The sequence below is a fragment of the Schistocerca cancellata genome, chromosome 2 (genome assembly GCF_023864275.1).
Source record: "Schistocerca cancellata isolate TAMUIC-IGC-003103 chromosome 2, iqSchCanc2.1, whole genome shotgun sequence".
NCBI classification, from domain to species: domain Eukaryota; kingdom Metazoa; phylum Arthropoda; class Insecta; order Orthoptera; family Acrididae; genus Schistocerca; species Schistocerca cancellata.
The window spans coordinates 268,775,430-268,799,928 of NC_064627.1; the positions used below are offsets into that span (position 1 = coordinate 268,775,430).

At 44.7% G+C, this 24,499-nt stretch overlaps 1 protein-coding gene across 2 annotated transcripts in view; it reads left to right on the forward strand.

Moving 5' to 3' along the window:
- LOC126145121 (chromosome transmission fidelity protein 18 homolog) overlaps positions 1 to 23,786 on the forward strand; it is a 464,617-nt gene extending 440,831 nt beyond the window's left edge. For both annotated transcript variants that reach the window (XM_049915535.1, XM_049915534.1), the window contains exon 20: positions 23,582 to 23,786. In XM_049915535.1, the coding sequence (XP_049771492.1) occupies positions 23,582 to 23,685 (104 nt within the window). In that variant the 3' untranslated portion in view covers positions 23,686 to 23,786. The remainder of the gene's footprint in view (positions 1 to 23,581) is intronic.
- The last annotated feature ends 713 nt before the right edge of the window (positions 23,787 to 24,499 follow it).

Below are 24,499 nucleotides of genomic sequence, written 5' to 3' on the forward strand. Positions count from 1 at the left end.
TACGAAGATTAGCATCTCCAAAACGAAAGTAATGTCAGTGGGAAAGAAATATAAACGGATTGAGTGCCAAATAGGAGGAACGAAGTTAGAACAGGTGGACGGTTTCAAGTACTTAGGATGCATATTCTCACAGGATGGCAACATAGTGAAAGTACTGGAAGCGAGGTGTAGCAAAGCTAATGCAGTGAGCGCTCAGCTACGATCTACTCTCTTCTGCAAGAAGGAAGTCAGTACCAAGACTAAGTTATCTGTGCACCGTTCAATCTTTCGGCCAACTTTGTTGTATGGGAGCGAAAGCTGGGTGGATTCAGGTTACCTTATCAACAAGGTTAAGGTTACGGATATGAAAGTAGCTAGGATGATTGCAGGTACTAGTAGATGGGAACAATGGCAGGAGGGTGTCCACAATGAGGAAATCAAAGAAAAACTGGGAATGAACTCTATAGATGTAGCAGTCAGGGCGAACAGGCTTAGATGGTGGGGTCATGTAACACGCATGGGAGAAGCAAGGTTACCCAAGAGACTCATGGATTCAGCAGTAGAGGGTAGGAGGAGTCGGGGCAGACCGAGGAGAAGGTACCTGGATTCGGTTAAGAATGATTTTGAAGTAATAGGTTTAACATCAGAAGAGGCACCAATGTTAGCACTGAATAGGGGATCATGGAGGAACTGTATAAGGGGAGCTATGCTCCAGACTGAACGCTGAAAGGCATAATAAGTCTTAAATGATGATGATGATGATGATGATTTAAATTTATTCATTCTGTTGATTGTACTGTGTCTTGTGCAGAAACTTCGGAGTATTTTTTTAATTTTCGTTATGAACTCTGTCTTCGCGAAAGAAAATTTTAATCCAGGCTTTTCACTTTCTTGACCCATGTGATATGCGTTTTGAGAATTTTTTTCTAAACACTCAAAACTTTCTTTTAGGCAGTCTTTTCTGTTTCGTTCGTGCTCAGTTGCTCTTTCGATGTTTTCGGAAAATACTGCCAGATCATCTGCAGGGGCTATACGATTGAGCTCGACGTTCGACGTTCGATATTCTTTATTTAGAGATTTTGTCTTTCCTCTCAAGTTACTCGAAAGATGCGTCGACGAAGACACGAGACCATCTTTCAGTTTCTTCGAAGAGAATGAAACAGTTATTTATAAAAATTGTCTAACGTTGGCACCTCAGGAACATGATTCGACAGCTTCTTCTGATGAAAATCCTTGTGCATGGCTTTGTTGTTTGACATAACGGAAGAAAATCAGCTCGTTAGGTGATAAATCATTCGAGTGCGGGCAATGCCATGAAATAATCCATGTTTGACATGCTGTTGGCTTAATCAAAATCAAGTATTTTTGCTAACACGCAACCCTATAATCAGCATTTAAGTAAGTGATGTCCTTTTTTGTTTCAAATTTACAGAAATATCTTTGAACAGCGCATGAAAATATCATAACATTGGGTTATACTTTTTGTTAAATGGCCTCTTATAATGTAAAAAAAGTGTGGAACACAGCAATGCATTTTAAAAGTATAGTTCAGATGTTCAAACATATAATAGGCTAACCCGAATTTTAAATTCCTTCATACTGAAACTCCTGATCCTCTAGCTCTCGCATCTCTCTCCTTCCTTTCTTTGTGGCTAGTGTTTGAAAATCGGACAGTGCTTCATCAACTTTGTTGATCCTGCTCCAACTGATGGTGTAAATGTTTTTGCAGTAAACACACCCGGATTCGCACCTTTTTTCCTCCAGCGCTTAAATTCGGTCTTGATTTTCACTCATTCAACAGTCGTTTTTGGACATGTCATCCAAATTAAATGCTTAAGGCTTTCATTTACGTACTGCATTTTTCTATGAAGACAGGGCTTGCAAGAAACCTGATTGTGTGTTTAACGGCATTCATAACGGGTTCTAATAGTGAGTGCTTATGTGTTTCATTGATTGCCACAAAGTCTATTTTGGATGTAACAAAAAATGGCCCTGAGCACTATGGGACTTGACATCTAGGGTCATTAGTCCCCTAGAACTTAGAACTACTTAAACCTAACTAACCCAAGGACAGCACACAACACCCAGTCATCACGGGGCAAAGAAAATCCCTGACCCCGCCGGGAATCGAACTCGGGCGCGGGAAGCGAGAACGCTACCGCACGCCCACGAGCTGCGGACTTGGATGTAACAAAAATGTTACAATTTATCTGTATTAATGATTTATACTTTAGATGTGACTTTTTTTTAATTCCTCGAAGTGCAACATTTATTCTGAACGTAAATGACGAGGTGTGAAATCTGCACCCATCGAAATCGAAAATGTTCAGCATGAACAAAACCAGCATTAATAACTTAATTATTGTACTCCTCGAAGTTGCCTTTCGTGTAGAGCGAAACATCTGTACCACAGCATTACCTAAACAGTCACATGAATACTAATCGAAAAAATAGAGAAATTGGAATACGGTCGCTCCTTACGTACACCGGCACAAGAAACTACTCTGTTCATCAGGAGAAAGTAGACACTCGTACACACCGATTTCTGTGTACATTCCTCGTACATGAAATCGATGTGTGATATTATATTGAGCGTGAAATCGTAGACTTGTTGGGAAGAGCTCTGGAAAATTACAGTACTCCTATTAAGGAAACAGCATACAAGACATTATAGCGACCTACTCGAGAGCTCGAATGCTTTAATTGGAATCCTCATCAAGCAGGCTTGACAGTAGATGTTGACATATCGCGTACAAATTGATAGATTTCTGGATAGAAATAGTTCGGTATAGCCCATAGAAAACAGAAATGATCAGTTAATTTAAATGGAGAGATATCTGGAAGAAAAACAATTTAGTTCTCGCCAAACGCTGTTGTGTAAATTTATTTTACCGATATCCGAAGAAACCCCATGAACTGTTCTGCGGCATCCATTGTAAACCTCGACCTGAGATCAGTCGAATAATATAACAAGTCATGCACCGAGAATAAAAACACTCCCTCTCTCGCTCCATACGGGAATGCATTACGACAGAAAATTGCCACTACAAGTAGGGAGTACCCTCCGGCACACACTGAGCAGTGGCATGCGGAGTGATGTGTGTAGGTGTCGACCTGTTATAATGGAAAAGCTTTTGTGAATTCAGTTTGATTTAGTCCACTCCTTGTGCTGTTATTTCGGTCACCGTCTAACATAACTGAAGAATATCATTGGCATACCTCAGGTTTTCTCTGCGTGGTTGATTAACAGTGATTTCGAAATGTTGTGCATAAAATGGAAATAACAACTCAGCTGAACACCCGTAAGCACACCATCAATATAATTCAAGAGTGTGCTCAGTGTCCTGTACTGGGTAAGCATCAGAATGAAAAATGTAGAAGTTCGATGGTAAGTCCCCATTCGACCCAACAGTTTTTTTTTCTATCACAACTAGCAATGACTTGTATACGTCAAAATTGCCTACTTGCTCCTTGCTTTGGAGTCCACGGTAAACTGTAAATCGTCTTGTGTCTACCTGGCTATATCAGTTCAAAGATAGGATAAAAACAACGGCATGCCACTTCTGACTAATTCACAGCATTTAAAATGCGGTGTAAAATATAATTAGCTTCATCCTTTACCAAAGTTTACTGTATCTTAAAAGTGCAGACTGTGCATAAATTTGAAAATAGCCGATACACGCATGATATGTGCGAGGTGTGAAAAGTAACGGGAATTTAATTTCGCGGCCTTTATACGTCAGATTTTTATTTTTTTTATCTACAAGTAGTTAGTACACACATTCCTGGTGTGTGTTTGCATTTTCAGGTGTTTTGAACATTTATTTTATTGTTGACAGTTAAAAAAGCTATACGTGTTTTCGAATGGTCGGCGAACTTTTACTTTCGAAAAAGATAGCTCAAAGAATTTGCATTAAATTTTGCTTGAAAAATGTAATAAAGTGCAGCACAGCATTCGAAACGTGGTTTTTGGCGTATCTACTATGAGTTAGGGAAGGGTTACGAGTAGTATAGATGTTTCAAAGAGGGTCGAGAAGAAGACGACGGCCGCTCTGGACGCCATCAATTACTGACTACAGTGTGGAAGAAGTAAAAAAATATATACATAAAATTAAAGAAAATGGTTGTGGAATATCAGGGAGGTTGCTGCTGACGCCGGCATATCCTTTGGCTCATGCCAAACAACTTATTCCTATGTTTTGGGCTTAAAATGTGTAGCACCAAAGTTTTTTTCGGAATGTGTGGAAATTTGACCAGAAACGACGTCACGTAGTCATTTCTCAGAAGTTGCCGAATGAACTCGACAACGATCCAGAACTTCTAAATAAGGTTATGACAGATAACGAAACTTCGGTGTATGGGTATGAAGGAGAATGCAAGGCCTGAAGAGCCAAGACCGAAAAATATTCGAGAAGTGCGATCGAATGTGAAGGTTCTTCTCACTTTTTTCTTAGATTACGTCAAGAGTACTTGCTTTACGGTCGTGCGGTTAATAAGGAGTACTACCTGGAAGTTAAGCGCCGTTTGCGTGAAGCAGTCCGAAGAAAACGACGAAAGTTGTGACAAGACATCTCTTATAAATTGCATCACAATAATGATCCCGTACACGGTTCAATTCTTCAATGCTTGTTCAAGATTTTCTGGCAAAGAAACAAACCACCGTATTCGCAGTACATTGCCCCCTCTGACTTCTATTCCCGAGGCTGAAGAGAGTTATGAAAGGATGTCATTTTGCCGCCATTGCTGTTGTGGTCTTCAGTCCTGAGACTGGTTTGATGCACCTCTCCATGCTACTCTATCCTGTGCAAGCTTCTTCATTTCCCAGTACCTACTGTAACCTACATCCTTCTCAATCTGCTTAGTGTATTCATCTCTTCGTCTCCCTCTACGATTTTTACCCTCCACGCTGCCCTCCAATGCTAAATTGGTGATCCCTTGATGCCTCAGAACATGTTCTACCAACCGATCCCTTCTTCTTGTCAAGTTGTGCCAGAAACTCCTCTTCTCCCCAATTCTGTTAAATACCTCCTCATTAGTTACGTGATCTACCCATCTAATCTTCAGCATTCTTCTGTAGCACCACATTTCGAAAGCTTCTATTCTCTTCTTGTCAAAACTATTTATCGTCCATGTTACACTTCCATACATGGCTACACTCCATACAAATACTTTCAGAAACGACTTCCTGACACTTAAATCTATACTCGATGTTAACAAATTTCTCTTCTTCAGAAACGCTTTCCTTGCCATTGCCAGTCTACATTTTATATCCTCTCTACTTCGACCATCATTAGTTATTTTGCTCCCCAAATAGCAAAACTCCTTTACTACTTTAAGTGTCTCATTTCCTAATCTAATTCCCTCAGCATCACCCGACTTAATTCGACTACATTCCATTATCCTCGTTTTGCTTTTCTTGGTGTTCATCCTATATCCTACTTTCAAGACACCGTCCATTCCGTTCAACTGCTCTTCCTAGTCTTTAGCTGTTTCTGACAGAATTACAGTGTCATCGGCGAACCTCAAAGTTTTTATTTCTTCTCCATGGATTCTAATACCTACTCCGAATTTTTCTTTTGTTTCCTTTACTGCTTGCTCAATATACAGATTGAATAACATCGGGGATAGCCTACAACCCTGCCTCACTCCCTTCCCAACCACTGCTTCCCTTTCATGCCCCTCGACTCTTATAACTGCCATCTGGTTTCTGTACAGATTGTAAATAGCCTTTCGCTCCCCGCATTTTACCCCTGCCACTTCAGAATCTGAAAGAGACAAAGACATAGATGAATAAGTATATTTATAAGCATGCTGCTGCCGTTTTTTCGTGTAACTGTGGAGTACTTATGGCCTGACGCGATCGATAGTAATCGGCCACTTTGACCTCCAATAACTCGTGAATTATTCAAGTTACATGCTCTTAATTGATACCAATTTAGGTTTACACTAATAGCTTTCTAAAGACATGGCGAACGACAAAATCGGATGAAGCGTTTTTATTTTGGAAATTCGTTGCTGGGTGTTACTTGTATAATTTACAGTCACATACTAAACTTTAAACTAATAAAGATATTGAAAATCTGATTACACCATCAAAATCGTCGAGCAAATAAAGGTAATGTACATGTTTCTTTTTGAGGTAACATGATTCATCTGGCTACTATTAATTTCTATACGAACTGTGAAATGTCTGCCATTAAGGTTTCACAAAGTCCTCCATCTTTGGCCCTCCCGGCGCACAGCGTCACCAAGGAATTCCCAGCCACGTGCTCGATGGACCACGCGCTGGGGCTACCCCTATCGTCCGCCTGACGTTCGGCTCCACGTGTTTGCTGGCGGGACCCGGCTGGCCGAGCAGCCCATGCGGCCACAGCTTCCTCCGAACTTAGAATATTTTCAGGGCGCCACGACTCGCCCGTTGCCTCACACATGACTAATCTGCAATTCACATTTCAGTGTGTGGCAGGGAGTTTATCGAACCACACCTTGAGACTATTTCTCTACCGTTCCGAATTCGGGAGTACAACGAATCAAACCCGCGTCCGGTCATCCTGATTTAGGTTTTCCTCGATTTTCCTAAATCGCTTCAGGCAAATTCCGTGATGGTTCCTTTGAAAGGGCATGGCCGATTTTCTTCACCATCCTTCCCTAATCGGAACAATGACGTCGTTGTCAGGGAGAAGTTAAACACTAATCTTCTCCTCCTTTCTAATTTAAGTTCCTTGTAATTGCAATCGAAGGTATTTCATTGAATTTTCAGCCTTTAGATTTCTGTGATTGATCGTGGAACCAAAATTTAAGGGCTCCTTTTGGAATTCATTTGGATGATCCGACACTTTTCCTTATTTAGAGTCAGTTGCGACTTTTAGCACTGTACAGGTACCTCGTCTAAATCATTCTGCAATTGGCTGTGCCCCACCTATTTTGACCATCCCAAAAAACTTTTCGTCCAAAAGCAAATTTAAAAAAGTATCAAGCTACGATGGGACATTAACCAGCATGATTGTCTTTCTTGTACCTTTGTTCGTTACGAAGATATGGACACAGTAGTTCTTTCCTGAATAGCACCCGATATGTTTTATTCCGTAATCCACTTTCTCTCCTCAAGGCGTGTTCAAAAACGTACCACAGTGCACGGTTGACGTAAACATGACGGCGTTAAAAACTGTTCAGAAGGAAGTGAGTTTGACTCTTCCCCCATACTAGCTTACAGTTTAGATACCCGGGGTAACGCAACTCGTCCTCTTGCTGGACGTGACAGTAGACAAATGGAAACACAAGGAAAATACATACTTGAGTTGAAAGTTTGTGGGAGTACAGTTCTCAAATTCAAATGGTTCTACTTAAACCTAACTAACCTAAGAACATCGCACACATCCATGCCAGAGGCAGGATTCGACCCTGCAACCGTAGCGATCGCGCGGTTCCAGACTGAAGCGCCTAGAACCGCTCGGCCACACCGGCTACAGTTTACACCGACTACTCATCTAAGCGTTGGTGTATAAGTTCGTAGCGTATTTCCATAAGTTTAGTAAACACAACAGATACACGTAACAGAGATTTTAATCGTGAGTAGTATACTCTCGTTCACCATTTACAACAGTTTGAGAACGGTGTGGTGAGTTTTCGATTTCACAACTGAATTCACGTGATTTTTAGCTGAAGAACTAGTCGAGCCATGTTCGGAGCGCATTTTCATCTGGGAACGAAGTTCTTTCAAGTCTGTTCGATAGAGGGCGAGAAAGAGACAATAGACCTGAACCTGCGCTCTCAGATTGTTAAAATCTCAGAGCGCTGGGTTAGGTGAATAAGGTGGGTGAGGAATGACTTCCCAACACCACACGTCTATAGTGTCTTTTGTCAGTCTAGCGGAATGCTGACGGGCGTTATCGTGAAGTAGCTTCGCTTCGTGCAGTCTTCTTGGTCGTTGTTCGTCGATAGCGTCTGCAGGACGCCTAGTTGTAGACAGTATGTGTCAGATGTGGTGGTTACAGCTCGGGGAAGCAGTTTGTAGTACACGACACCGTCGCTGTTCGACCAGGCATTATTTTTCGTCGATGCGCGCAGGACTTTGCTCGGGGAGTTGTAACATTGTTTGAGCTCAGCCGTTCGTTTATTTTCCTTAAGTTAGCATAAAGGCACCGTTTCTCATCAGCAGTAACGATACAGTTTAGGAATGGCCGTTGTTATTCAGGAGCCAATTGACAAGCAAGCACAGATGCACATGTGGCCAACCGCTGACGTTTATTTGGGCTTAGAGCATGCGGTACCCATACACCCAATTTTTGAACCTTCCCCGTTGAATACAGATGTCGCATGATGGTGGAATGATCACAATTTATCACATTTGTCAATTATCGAGTACATTGACGTGGATCATTGTGGATTAAAGCGTTTGGACGTTCTTTCTAAACGTGGTGAGGCACTAATGCCAAAACGATCCTCCTTAAAACGACAAAACTAATTTTTTGCTTTGCTCTGTCCATACACGGCGCAAGTGTTTCTGGTTGGCGCATTTGCTGTCACCCATCTATTTGAACTCAAACAGAAGATAATGTCGGATATGTTCGATTTCTCCACTTGGTACACCATTTTCTAGCGTCCACAGCTCCGCTCACTATCCCCAAATGATGATATGTAAACTCAGATAGCAACAGTGTATTACAAATAAAAAATCACACTCCATAAATAAACCCAAGGCAATCAGAATACAAACATCAAAACAATAACGCTACTGAAGACGATGGACTCAACGGCCACTGTACATTTTACTTGTGTTTCTATTTGTTTCCCGGCGGAGGTTCGAGTCTTCCCTCGGGGGTTGTCCTTAGGATAATTTAGGTTAAGTAGTGTGTAAGCTTAGGGACTGATGACCTTAGCAGTTAGTCCCATAAGATTTCACACACATTTGAACATATTTGTTTCCTGTTAACCACAGCAAGGGGACAGGTTACGTTACCCCGGGTACCTGCGTTGTGTGCTGTTACGGGGGAGTCAAAGCAAATTTGTCCGCAGCTCGTGGTCTACCTCTGGATCACGGGGTCCCGGGTTCGATTCCCGGCCGGCTTCGGGATTTTCTCTGTCCAGGGACTGGGTGTTTGTACTGTCCTCATCGTTTCATCATCATCATCATCATTCGTGACTGTGGTTAGATTCGTCTCTGTAAAAACTGGGACTTTGTACAGGCGCTGATGTCCCCCGCACTTGAGCGCCCTTCAATCCAATCATCATCATAGTAAATTTTGTGTTGCGTTTTAATAAAGTCATGTATAAGTGATTATTATAGTGTGATATTTTTTGAACAGGTCTTGGAGAGAGAAAATGGATTAAAAGACATTCTGATGGTCATATCTGTCTCTGTCGGCGACGTGAAACCATTACGAAATAGTTGAACTAATTGCGATACAAAGTCAGTTGTACAAATTCAGTCTTCCCTTGCACCGTCCACGAATGCAATAGAAATGGGGTAATGTTTTGATAGTACAAAATGTTACAGACCGTACGACTGCTTTCAAATTACAGAAGTAGCTGTGCGTTTAGTAACTCCTGTTGTTTGGCGTGCCAGTGGCCACCACGCAAGTATAACATATTACGGCGGCCATATTACGGGACCTAGTTGAAACTGCAGTCGCAAGCCACGGGAGCTAATTCCGGTGCACGTCTGCGGAAGGACGGCTAATAGGTCCTGCCCCTCAGAGTCGGAATGTAAACGCAGGCGGGCCGCGGTTAAACCGAGAGCTCCTCTTCTTTCCGCCGTCAGTTACAGTTGGGGAGCTCCGTAAAACTGATTATACTTTCCCTGCGAGCTCTGCGCTCGGCGCATTTGTCTAATTTAGTGGTGCTGTTTGTCTAGCGTCACCAGCCGTTATTGTATTTCCTTTGCGTCCGTTTGTTCAGCTAATGAGATTCGTATGCCCGCGGTCGTGCGCCCTGATAGGATTGTCATGCGTAATTACACCGAATAATTACTCTGCTAAGTTGAGCGCGCTCTCGCGGTCTGAGTAAACCAATCAGCGATTAAGAGAGAGGGCGAGATAACGCCCTGCTCTGCCTAATTCGCTCCCCGCGTTCGTTCGTTCGCTCGCTCGCTCACTGGTTCGCTCTTTGCGCGCTGCGAACTGCGATCCCCTGGGACCGGAACCGACCGACGCCAGAGAATGGCACCCGCGCGCGCATGTTTGCCGTGCAGATGTGGCACTGGTGAAGCTGCCCTCGCGTGAATGTGGACGTGGTTTTCAACGTGGTGCGCTACTGGTCCGCACGTAGTGCCGGCCTGTGCAATGTCTGCGGCGCCTGGTACCTAGTCGCCGCCTTGGTGCTCCAAATTTTTTGGTGAAGTTGACTGAAGCTTTTATCATCTTCGATGATTTCACTCTTTGCGTATATGGTAGGGTAAAATCTTTCATTTCTTTATTTCTCTTTTGTGTCACGGCATCGGAACTCGCATGAGTCCTCTTCCCTGGTTTAATGGTCATTGTATTTTGTTAATTTTATTGGGCTATGGTCGTTTGGCTGAACGCTCAATGGCCGTGGTGGATACCCCAGTTTCCGTGAGATTATCGACGTTATGTGCCGTTGACACTTGGATGCGTGACCTTATGGGCCGCCGTGTGCTGTTGACCTACCGGTGCGCAGTCAGCCTCGTGATTACAGTTGAGCCGGCCGCGGTGGCCGAGCTGTTCGAGACGCTTCAGTCCGGAACCGCGCGACTGCTACAGTCGCAGGTTCGAATACTGCCTCGGGCATGGATGTGTGTGATGTCCTTAGGTTAGTTAAGTTTAAGTAGTTCTAAGTTCTAGGGGACTTACGACCTCAAATGTTCAGTCCCATAGTGCTCAGAGCCATTTGAACCATTTGATGACAGTTGACGAGCTGCTTGACTGAGTCGTAGTGGCTCCGGGTCACGAACGTGACAACGATCAGTCGAGCGATGTGCTGACCCCGCGCCACTCCATATCCGCGTCCAATGATGCCAGTCGGCTGTGAGCATGACACGGCGGTCGGTAGGCGCCGTTAGGTCTTCCGAGGCCGGACGCAGTTTAGTTTGAGTTTGAATGGATGACTGATGTTTAGGTTTTTGCTTCATAACTGAAGTATCGCTCGTGGTACTCTGCTTTTATGCCATCCTTGTAGGTGAATAGTCCCTAGTGGTACAAATTGTCTAAAAAATGCCACGTAAATCTTCGATTTTGTAAAACATTTGTTCTGCTGCGTCTCGTGTTTTCCGTTGGAGGCATTTTTCTTGTAGCTCTTCGTGTAATTCCGCTGTCAGTATTCACTAACGGGCTCCTAATTCCCATAGGAAACACGTGTTTTGTAGGACTTGGAGAGCGTTACTCCAAAGGTTGTTAACCAGAACGTGGAGCGTATAACGCGCTTTGTTCTACCGTTATCCGTAGAGTTGAATATTTTGTTTTAACGTTAAGTTCATTATTTTTAAAGGAGGGTATCACTGGTTTCATCATTTTCATTCCCTCGTTTCTCTTCTCGGTGACAAGGTGTGTGTGTGGGGGGGGGGGGGGGGGGGGGGGAAGAACCAAAATCAGAAGACTTCGCTCAGATGAAAATCTTTCTGTGAACGTCGTATGCAAATTTCGAACCATGTCGTATATTGCACAATAAACATTCGAAAACAGAATACAAAAATGCGACATGCTGTATGAACAAGAGATCAACTTTCAATTACTCTTCGATTTTTGCAAACAGTACTTATTCCTTTTATTACAAATATAATACATTTATCTTCATGCTGACATTAAAAAAAAGTCAGCTAAAATTCAAAGACGTCTGTATGCGATTCAACTTCCCCGTCTGGAGAATAAAGCAATCCACAAATTTATTCCGCGCTACCGAGCGAGGTGGCGCAGCGGTTAACGCACTGGACTCGCATTCAGGAGAACGACTGTTCAAACTCGCGCCCGGTCATCCTTGATTTAGGTTTCCCGTGATTTCCTAAACCGCTTCAGGGAAATGCTGGCATTGTTCCTTTTGAAAGGGCACGGCCAACTTCCCCATTCTTCCCTAATCCTATGGGACTACTGATGACCTCGCTGTTTGGTCCACTCCCCCAAAGGCATTAACCAACCATTCCGCGCTCATCCGCTGACGGTGGCCAATTATATATACATACTTCAGGTTTCCAGTGGTACATTTGTTTCGGTACATCTGTCTTTGCGCCATTATCCTTTTCGGCACTGACATTTTCGTGTCGGTATTGCACACATGAAACTTCTGCAACTTGCGGAAGTCGACGTGCTGGGGATATTTCCAAGCCAGACAACTTGCATAAATTGCTTCTGGAAGCGACTTGCGGAAGCTTGCTTGCTTGTGGACACACGTCTTTCCCGTGGTCTTGATGAGGTTGATAGTTATCTTGTTTAAATTGGCCCACTGTTCCATGAGGTCCAGTTGATGCTGCATTCTGGAAATGATTTCTTCCAGGTTTCCGTCACTTGCGAGAAACGCTCCGACTGAGGATCGGCAATATTTCACATAGCTCGCGTCAAATAACATATCGCCGGCGCAGAAACGCATTCTTGTGGCGAGCGCGGGGCAAGTCCATCACGTTGTTCCAAAGGGGTGGCCGTCTCAAATGACTATCGCCACCCAAACTGCACACTTGCCGAGTGTTTTCTTTGCTATCTCTTTACTACCTTCCATGGCACCGTAGTATTCATGCACTGTACGTGCAGAGAAAGTTCTTGATAATAAGGCATATGTGACTATAAGGGGTGTCTAGAACGTGTAGAAGGGAATGAGTAGATAATATTTTGGATTGGAACTCATGTCCAGAAACATAAAGTTTCCATGCTATAATAATTTGAAAACATTTTACAAATTGTTGATCAGGCGTGACCGAGTACATCCCCTGTTTTACAAATCCGCACATTAATAGCCAAGGAAATTGCTCGCGTACTCGTTGACAACTTCTCTTCAACGTGATGCAGTATAGCCTGTTCCAGTTCAGTCTGCGGCGCGTCCTTGGAGCAGCACAGTCACGCTTGTTGATGGCGAAGGTACCGTTTCTTAAAGCTGTTGCATAACTACGAAAAGGGTAAGCGATGGAGTCGGACGTTGTGGAGAACGGTCTTGATCAAGGAGACAAGTGGCTCTTCCGTTACCGGTCAGAAGGATCATGTCTGTGTATTCTGCAAACTTGTACGCAAACATGTTGCTCTAACACTCACAAGCACATTTCCGAACACCCTGTACGCAACGCCATTAATTTTTTGTCGTAAGAGGCTCGCAAGGAAGCAAAAATCTCACTAAAAATTATGCTTGAGAGGGTGTACAATTTACTCAATTCTGTATGATCGCCAGTCCTTCTAAACCGCTACTGATGCTACGATTTAATACGTTGGGAAATATGTTTAAATTAAATAACAAATTAATACTGTGCAGTGTGTGATGTAACAGTACTAGTGCTTTATTGCAGACTGGCCCTCAGTGCTGGCCGAAGTGGCCGAGCGGTTCTAGGCGCTTCAGTCTGGAACAGCGCGACCGCTACGGTCGCAGGTTCGAATCGTGTCTCAGCCATGGATGTGTGTGATGTCCTTATGTTAGTTAGGTTTAAGTAGTTCTAAGTTCTAGGGGACTGATGAACTCAGATGTTAAGTCCCATCGTGCTCAGAGCCATTTGAACCATTTTTTGGCCCTCAGTTTCCGGAGACACGTTCATATAAACGTTATGGTTCCATTTCGTGTCATGAATCACCACATAAAGTTCGTTCTCTAGCATAATATTCTCCACGAGTATGTTGGTCGTTTTATGGATGTAGGACAGTGCCTAGGTGAGTACGTATCCGGCTACAAACACACAGGTCGTGAGTTCGATCTCCAATCGGGCCTACAATTTTTTTGTGTTATTTAACTGTTCTTTTACCTATGGGAATGACATGTAATGTGAAAAATGCCAAATTGCACCGTCGTTCGAAGTCTACGGTGACCCCATGCTCCGCTTATAAACAGCTGGATAAGTCAGTTCAAAGTCAGAGGAAGGCAAGCCCATAGCAACTCCAATATGATGTCTTCTAAAGCGCTGCGGAGTTACAAACCAATCTACCCCTCCTCCCCCCCCCCCCCCTGCGTGTCCGGGGGTTAGAATAGGCCCGAGGTATTCCTGCCTGTCGTAAGAGGCGACTAAAAGGAGTCCCTCCCAGTCAAGGGGGTAGTTTGCGCCTGTGTCCGGAGACGGACGGTTCCACGACTTATATTTGTGGTCACTTTGGTTTTTCACTTATTCTGGTTTCTTCCTTCCTTTGTTTGGCTCCTTTCCTTGTCCTTCTCCCTCTCACTGTCTTCCTTACTTTTTTCCCTTGCCATCTTCTCCTTGCCTTCTCCTCCTTGCCTTCTCCTCCTTGCCTTATCCTCCTTGACTTCTTGTCCACCCTCTGGTCTCCACCTCGGCGTTTGAGACAGTCTGTCCTTTCTCTCCCTCTCTCGCTTCTTTTTCCTCTTCTTCTTTCCTTCCTGTGCGTGCCTGAAGGCCGGCCCACGCGTTCGCACGCGTAGCCGGTGGCGGGGTAACGCGTAATTCCCCGCCCTGGGTAGACAAGTAAGGCACGCACGTACCCCCTGGTAAAGGCCAGGTCCAGGGAGGGGTGATTGCCTGAGCAGACACCTTCCGACTATGCCGATTGGTCCCTCCGTCCGTTTCTCGGGAGGTGTGACCTGAAATGTAAACATTCACCTAAGGCGGGATTGCCTTCTTAGAGAGTCCCCACAAGGAAGGAGCGCGCCATCGGAGACGCTGTCAATCATGGGGGTTCATCCGCAATGGATTTCTCTTCTTCTTCTCTCTCGACTACTGCCCAAAAACGGAAACTTGACCAGCCACCAGTGACAAAAGTACTATCGCCTGCCCCAAAGTTCCTCGTAGTTTCTCGATCTGAGTTCGGAAAGGATTTTTGATCTGTCAACCCTTTCGTTATTCAGAAGGGCGTAGATGCCATAGCCGGATCTGTCAAGTCTTGTACCAGGATGCGAAAACCTTGTTACTAGAAACTGAGAGCGCCTTTCAGGCACAAAAACTGCTTCGGGCCACACTTCTCGTGATGACTGGGTGTTGTGTGATGTCCTTAGGTTAGTTAGGTTTAAGTAGTTCTAAGTTCTAGGGGACTGATGACCATAGATGTTAAGTCCCATAGTGCTCAGAGCCATTTGAACCATTTGAGCCACACTCCTGTACACATTCCCTGTCCGGGTGGAGGCTCACCGCACTTAGAATTCGTCGCATGGTGTTCCTTCAAGAAGGAACCGTCCCGTGAAGACTTCTTACGTACCCCGAACTCCCAGCCATCGACCAGTACTTCCACTAAACGACCTTCCAAGAAGGCTCATAGGAAGAAAAGTTCTCCTTCTCCGCCACGGCGCGTTTCTTCTCCTGCGCCACTCAGCGGCTACCGCCTCAGGCCGTTCATCCGTTTCGCCTGGCCGCACCGCTGGTAGCCGAACATCTGGCCGTTCACCGGCGGAGGAAGCTCCCCCTCCCGACCATCTTAATATAGTGGCCGACGACCCTATTGAAAAAATGGACGATGACTCTCCGCCTATTGATAGCGGCAGCAGTGCTCGCTCGAAGCCAGGCCCTCAGCGGCCTTCGAGGTGACCCCTTCTTGCTTCTGCTTTTTCTTCTCACGATGGCACTTCTTCATTGGAATGTTCACGGCATTCGCTCCAACCGAGAGGACTTAAAGTTGCTGCTACGCTTGCACTGTCCGCTCGTAGTAGCTCTCCAGGAAACGAAGCTATGCTAATGCGATCGTGTTGACTTGGCACACTATATCTCTGTGCGTTTTGACCTCCCCCCCTGTGGCAGGTATTCAGGGTCATGGAGGGGTTATGTTGCTGGTCCGGGATGATATCTACTACGATCCCATCATATTACACACCGATCTGCAGGCAGTTGCTGTCCGAATTACTCTCCCCACTTTCACATTTTCCATTTGTACTGTTAACACTCCATCGTCATCTGCCGTTACTAGGGCAGACATCTTGCAAATTATTGCTCAGCTACCTGCACCATTTTTGTTGACTGGAGACTTCAATGCCCACCATCCCCTTTGGGGCTCTCCAGCATCCAGCCCGAGAGGCTCCCTGTTAACAGACCTTTTCAACCAGCTCAATCTTATCTGCCTCAATACTGGCGCCCCTACTTTTCTTTCGGACCCAACTCACACCTATTCCCATTTAGACCTCTCTATATATACTACCCAACTTGCACATCGGTTTGAGTGGTATGCACTTTCTGATACGTATTCGAGCGACCACTTCCCTTGTGTTATCCATCTCCTGCATCATACCCCATCTCCATGCTCAATTAGTTTGGAACATCTCCAAAGCAGACTGGGGGCTCTTCTCTTCCAGGGCGACATTTCAGGATCAAAACTTCGCAAGCTGCGATAGTCACGTCGCAAACCTCACGGAAGTCATTCTCACTGCTGCTGAATATTCCATTCCTCATACTACTTCTTCTCCCCGTCACGTACCGGTCCCCTGGTGGACCGCAGCATGTAGAGACGCTATACGTGCTCGTCGATGTGCTTTACGCACCTTTAAACGCCACAGTACGATGGCGAATTGTATTCATTATAAACGATTAACTGCGCAGTTTTTTCGTGTTAATAAATAAAGCAAGAAAGCCAGCTGGTCTGCTTTCACAAGCGCCTTCAACAGTTTTACTCCTCCTCCTGTTGTCTGGGGTAGCCTGCGCCGGCTATCTGGCACTAAGGTCCACTCACCAGTTTTTGCCTTGACGGTCGCGAATGACGTCCTTGTGGCCCCTGAGGATGTCTCCAATGCCTTCGGCCGATTTTTCACAGAGGTTGCGTGCTCCGCTCATTACCACCCTGCCTTCCTCCCCCGAAAACAGGCAGAGGAGGCAAGGCCACCTAACTTCCGTTCCTCGAATCATGAAAGTTATAATGCCCCATACACCATGCGGGAACTCGACAGTGCACTTGCCCGGTCTCGGTCCTCCGCTCTGGGGGCCTGATTCTATTCATATTCAGATGCTGAAGAACCTTTCTCCTGCGGGTAAAGGTTTTCTTCTTCGTACTTATAATCGCATCTGGATTGAGGGTCATGTTCCCACATGCTGGCGCGAATCTCTTGTTGTCCGTATTCCTAAACCGGGGAAGGACAAGAACTTGCCTTCCAGTTATCGACCCATTTCCCTTACCAGCTGTCTTGTAAGGTGATAGAACGAATGGTTAACTCTTTTTTGGTTTGGCTGCTCGAATCTCGACGCCTACTTACCAATGTTCAATGTGGATTTCGTAGGCGCCGCTCTGCTGTTGACCATCTGGTTACCTTGTCGACCTTCATTATGAATAACTTCTTGCGGAAGCGCCAGACAGTGGCTGTGTTCATTGATTTGGAGAAGGCTTACGACACCTGTTGGAGGGCGGGCATTCTCCGCACCATGCATACATGGGGCCTTCGCGGTCGCCTCCCTCTTTTTATTCGTGCCTTTTTAATGGATCGACAGTTCAGGGTACATGTGGGTTCTGTCCTGTCAGACACCTTTCGCCAGGAGAATGGGGTGCAACAGGGCTCAGTTTTGAGCGTCGCTCTCTTCGCCATAGCGATCAGTCCAGTAATGGATTGTCTTCCAGCTGATGTATCAGGCTCCCTCTTCGTGGACGATTTTACCATCTACTGTAGCGCGCAGCGTACGTGTTTCCTGGAGCGCTGTCTTCAGCGTTGTCTTGACCCTCTTTACTCCTGGAGTGTCGCCAATGGCTTCCGTTTTTCTGCCGAGAAGACGGTCTGTATTAACTTCTGGCGCTAAAAAGAGTTTCTCCCACCGTCCTCTCCCATTCGTGGAGCCAACAAAATTATTAGGTTTTACATTTGACAGGAAACTTAGCTGGTCTCCACATGTGTCATATTTGGCTGCCCATTGTACCCGTTCCCTAAATGTCCTCCGTGTTCTCAGCGGTACTTTGTGGGGAGCAGATCGAACCGTCCTACTTCGTCTATATCGGTCGATCGTCCGCTCAAAGCTGGGTTATGGGAGCTTTGTATACGCCTCTGCACGGCCGTCCATCTTACGCCGCCTCAATTCTATACAACATTGGGGGTTACGTCTTGCGATCGGAGTGTTCAATACTAGTCCCGTCGCGAGTCTTCATGCTGAAGCCGGTGAATTACCACTAACCTACCGGCGCGATATACTGCTCTGTCGGTATGCCTGTCGGCTATTATCAATGCCCGAGAGCGAGAGCCAAACGCCACCTTGGCTCCAGGCTCAGGTTCGCGTTCACCTTGACCTCAGCTCGCTCCCAAAGAAGGTTACCCCAGCTTCGGTATAGCGCTCGCGATTTGCCGGACTTCGTTCGAAGTTCATTAATACGATCTTCATTTATACAGATGGCTCTAAGACCAATGACGGTGTCGGGTGTTCTTTTGTTGTCGGGGCACACAGTTTCAAATACCAGCTCCATGGCCATTGTTCGATCTTCACAGCTGAGCTATTTGCCTTCTGTCAGGCTGTTCTTTACATCCGCCGCCACCGACATTCTGCTTATGTCATCTCCTCTGATTCCCTGAGCGCCATCCAGAGCGTCAGTGATCCGTATCCGATTCACCCTTTCGTGCTCCGGATCCAACGCTCTCTTCAGCAGCTGGCGGACGACGGTTTTCCGGTTACCTTTATGTGGATTCCTGGCCATGTCGGTATCCCTGGGAACGAAGCTGCAGATGCCGCAGCCAAAGCTGCGTTCCTCCAGCCTCGGACAGCTTCTTGTTGTGTGCCTTTATCTGATTTTAGCTGGGTGATTTGTCAGCGCATTTTATCGCTGTGGCATGCCGATTGGTCTACACTTATTGAAAACAAGTTTCGGGCCTTGAAACCTCTCCCCCCGGCTTGGACGACCTCTTCACGCCCTTCTCGGCGGGAGGAGGTCGGTTTGGCCCGGTTACAGATTGGACACTGCCGGTTTAGCCATCGACATCTGCTGACGGCTGCGCCGGCGCCGTTTTGCCCATGTGGGCAATTGCTGACGGTACGCCACATTTTAACGTCCTGTCAAAATTTTAATACACTACGCATTGATCTTGGCCTGCCATCTACTCTGGAGGAAATTTTAGCGGATGACCCAGGAACACCTGCTTGCGTTCTTCGTTTTATCCACTTGACAAACCTGTCTAAGGACATTGATTGTGCTGTTTTCTTTTAATCCCTTGCCTGTTAATGTGCCTTTTATAGTGTTGTCCTTTATAGTTCCTGTTTTAACATTGTGCCTCGCAGTGCATTAATAATTTAGTCTGGGCGCTAATGACCACTGTAGTTGTGCGCCCTAAAACCACAAAAAAAAAAAACTGATTTTCCCAAGTATGCCTTCCGTGCAGTTTTGTATCTTTTATTTAGTATACTTGTGAAGCTCTTGTAAGTTGTACTTAGTAGTGTTATACCTCTGTAGTTTTCACATGCTGGCATGAATTATTAATCAAATAAAAAAAATATGTTTGTGACCACTTCCTTAAGCGTTCTATTTAAAAACGCACAACAAAGTTACCAAACATTGCGGTCTTTTGAATTATCAGACGTATCATTCACAGTATGCATTCAGTGATTCGTTGTGGATCACGATTATTGACCAGAGGTGAAGATATTATTAAATAGGGATTTTTCAGTACTTGATAACGTTCTAGTCGGTGCGCTCCAGTGAGCTCCCTATTGATAGGGAGACAAATTTTTCTGCGAGCCCATCGGCTGCGGCATGGCCAAATCTGTCGAATAAATGACATTTTGCAAATCGGTAAATTGAGATGGTGTATATGTATTTACCGGTTGGTAATTGTGAGATTTGCAACTCGAATCGAGTAACTAATAATATTACAAAAGCCGTGCAATGCATATGATAGTACTAAGCCCAACGCATTATTCAAATGGGTCTCGCTGTTCCTGCATATGGTATCGCTCTAAAAGAAATTAAAATTTTTTTCATCTACTGATACTGACTTTTTCTGTGTTTAGTTCTCTATTCAACAGTCTTTTTCTCAGTTGAATTTGTCGTTTATTCTGTGTTGTCATTTCTTTACCATAACTTTTTCACTTTTCAATCAGATGTAATCGTCGAGGAAATGGTAAACCGACGCATGAATTCAGCATTTGTAAACTGTAATCGGGGTGCTGGTAGTTAATCGAATTCTTGCACAGGCGATTTCTACACTACGTCGACTCGCTTTTTTAAATCTTGTCCATTGTGGTTTTTTTTGGAGACATGGCTGGAAAAAAATAAAGGGAAAGGTAAAACGCCTTCAGTCACAATCGTTTTTATGTTATAACCCATCTCATACACCAAACATTAACAACACAAACGTGTAGCAAGTTGAGTGTACAGATTACAGTGCAACAATTATCTGAGTTTTACTCTGGAAAAATATTAAGAACTTTTCAAATACGTCGCAAAGAGCACGCTGGGGGTTTAGGTTCAACCACTGCGAAAAATCCCATGTACCAAAACAGAAACATACAAATCATCATCCGGGATAGACTTAAAGTACACTTCATGCAGAAACTAAAGGGAAGACACTATATCTGTTAGTATCTGAAATATTTTTGCGCAAAATGAAAACTTTTCCAAAAACATAATAAATCAATAAATAGATTTCTTCAGTAATTTGACAGACTTACAGGGTGTCCGAAAAATCTTTCCCTGATTACATAAATTGATAACTCAGGCTAGAAGTTTGATACAAATATGAAACTGGTGTCTAATTGTTTACAAACTATCAAAGTTTTTTTTCACACGTCAGCAAACTTCCACATGAGCACCCTTGGTAGCACGTAGCACATCTAGGCGATATTCATTTTCCGTCCACACATTAGCCAACATCACTGGAGGGATCGATTCAACCATTGTGGTTATCCATTGCCGCAGGGTTTCAAGATCTGGTACACGTGTTCGGTAGACCTCGTCCTTGACATAACCCCATAAAAAGAGGTCAAATGGGTTTATGTCAGGAGAGCGTGGAGGCCAAACAGTTGGCCCATCACGACCAATCCATCGCCCAGAAAGATCATATCGAGATAGGCACGGACATCCAAACCCCAATGAGGTGTTGCACCGTCTTGCTGAAACAAGACATCGGGGTGATACTGAAACAGCTGAGGAACAGCATACAGATGCAACATGTCCAGATACACTGCAGATGTGACGGTAGCCTCAGCGAAGAAGAATGGCCCGATAATTCGATCGTGCAATAGCGCGCACCAAACATACACCTTTGGACTGCCTCTGGTGCACTCCACGACCTCGCCGGGGGCTGTGAACCCCAAATGCACACATTATGGCGATTCATTACTCCCTGACAAAAAAGGTCGCTTCGTCGGAAAAGGCAATTCGTCTGTGATAACCATCATCGTCCTCAATACATGATAGCATTTCGACCGCAAAGTCATATCGACGTGTACTGTCATTAGGCAACAAGGCCTGAACGTTTTGCACTTTGTATGCACGAAACAATAAACGTTTGTGTAAAATGTCATGGAGAGAGCTTTTTGGCATCTGTAATTCACGTGAGGCCCTGCGCACCGGTTTCTTCGGACTTCGCAGAAAAGACTGCCTTACAGCTTCCACCCTGTCTGCTGAGGTTCTTGGTCGACCAGACCTCGGAAGGTCAGCAACCGATCCTGTGTTCTTGAACTTCTCATACCAGGCTTTAATGCTCTTGACATCAGGTGGATTCCTTCCAAATGTTGTCTGAAAGTGACTCCGCACTGCGGTTGGTGATCGTGTCTCATGGTACCACAGGACACACTGTGCCTTCTCCTGATTGGTTAACATGGCTTCTTGGGCACTGCACCTCATCCACTACTTACGTACTGGGAACCTAAAACAGAAAAAAACTTTGATGGTTGGGGAATTCGACACAAGTTTCATATTTGTATCTTACTTCTAGCCTGAGTTATCAATTTATCTAATCAGGGAAAGACTTTTCGGACACCCTGTATTTCTTCCAAAAAATTAACAGTCTATCTATTGTTACCACACACAGCAGACACGTCACCTCTGTAATCTACAAGGAGCTGTCATGTTAACTGTAGGCACGTTTTATAGTAGAAAAAAAAACACCGAAAACTGTGTATACCGTTTATGTGATGTCTGTACTCTTTGTAACGTACACAGGCATTGGAAATGTTAACATACGTAAACCGGTGTAACGCACAAAATATATGTTTGACAACGTTATCCACGCTTCAGGTCCATACATACCCTGAGGTGACAAATGTCATGGAATAGTGAAATGCACATATACATATGACGGTAGTATCGCGAACACGAGGTATAAAAGGACGCTGCATTGACGGAGCTCTCATTTACAGTAAGGTGATTCATGTGAAAAGGTTTCCGACGTGATTATGGCATGTGTCGGCAATTAAAAGACTTTGTACGCGGAATAGTATCCCGAGCTAGACGAATGGGACATTCCATTTCGGAAATCGTTAGGGAATTCAATATTCCGAGATCCACAGTGTCAAGAGTGTGCCGAGAATATATTTCACCTCTCATCACAGACAGCCCAGTGGCCGACGGCCTTCACTTACCCACCGAGAGCACCGGGGTTTGCGTAGAGTTGTCAGTGCCAACAGACAAGCGACACTGTATGAAATAACCGCAGAATCCCATGCGGGTTATTCGACGAACGTATCCGGCAGGGCAGTGCGGCGAAATCTGGCTTTAGTGGGCTGTGACAGCAGAGGACCGACGCGAGTGCATATGCTAATAGTACGACATCACCTGAAGCTCCTCTCCTGGGCTCATGGCCATGTCGATTGGACCCTAGACGTCTGGAGAACCGTAGCCTGGTCAGAAGAGACCCGATTTTAGTTGGTAAAAGCTGATGGCGCAGACCCCTTGGTGCCATGGACCCAAATTGTCAACGAAGGCACTGTGCAACTTCGTGATGGTGCCATAATGGTGAGGATTGTGTTTACATGGTATGTTCCCAAACAACGATGGTATTTTTGTGGATGGCAAAGCGCCATGTCACCAGGCCACAATTTTTCGCAGTTGGTTTGAAGAAAGTTCTGGCCAATTCAAGCGAATGGTTTGGCCACCCAGTTCGCCTGACATGAATCTCATCGAATATTTACGACACGTAATCGAGAGGTCGTTTCGTGCACAAAATCCTGCACCGGCAATACTTTCGCAACATGGCTCAGTATTTGTGCATTTGACTTACGAGTCGTCGAGTCCATGCCACGTCGAGCTGGTGCACTACGTCGGGTAAAAGAAGGTCCGACGCGATGTTAGGAAGTATCCCATGACTTTCGTCACCTCAGTGTAATTTTTGTACAAATTTTTGTTTTAGTCAGTCTTATTTCATCACGCAACTGAAATGTATTTGCCTAACAGGGCCAGCGGGTATCTTAATCTGCAACTATTGACGGCATAGTGATAAGCACATGAAGATGAACCTCCAGCGCTTGAAATACATTCTTCTTTTCAATAGTAATAGTGAACTATTTGTGATTTTCACCTAATGCTTTTTTCATTTCATTACCCACATTTTGTTTGTGTCGTCCCGATGTGAGTGTTAAATAAACATGCAATATTTTTAAAGTGAACTAAATCATTTTTTTTTATTGCAGGTCGCCGTATCGATGAGATTGTGAAGAGTGACATATGGTTCCATTTCAAGGAGGGCTTCAGTAATGCTGTCAGGAAGCCCATCAAGATGAAGGACCTTGCATAGACAGCAAAGAGACTTTCTAGTTCGTCTGACGCACGAGCAGAGTATTGCCTAACGAGATCCTTCGTGTACAGAATACAGTTTTTAATTACGTGCTGTTAATAAATGTGTTTCAATTGATTATTGGAAAATAAAATTTTTGTATTTATTTTTAGCTTGCTTTTTCTTTGTGGTGTTTCTTGTTTGAAATGTTATTTAGGAAGTTACAATCTCAACTGAAAGTTATTATTTGCTATAGCTTTACCAACTGAGATTACGCCCGTCTTCGGCGACATTATAAAAAATTAATCAGATTAAGTTGATTTTACTGTGTAAAAATCCGGATAAGCGCGGGTAGGACTCGCGCACGGAGGGTTCCGTATAAATTTATGGCTCATACATCTCGGATATCGAGAACCTTGACGCTGAAACGTCCCCTTCTGAAAATTATAAATGACTGTGCTGATAAACCCCTTACGTTATTTGATTTTCAAACAGCTGAGCAAAACTGAACTTACAAAAATCTTTGTTACTCGAACTACTGCAATCCATCGAGCGCCAATACTGGAGGCTACTAACTACCGAAGGCACTAACTACTGATAGGCATAGTTAGCAAATGGAAGATTTTGATAGAGAACAAAGAATATATTTACCTTTATAAATAGTTCATGACATCCAGTCTTACAAATTTCCTTTTTCTGACGGACACACGTCCACATCGTCCGCTTTCAAAACTCTGTGATCTCTCTCCCCACATCCACCACTGCTGGCGGCTCACCTCCAACTGCGCAACGCTACGCGCTGTTCGCATCCAACTGCCCAACACTACTATAGTGA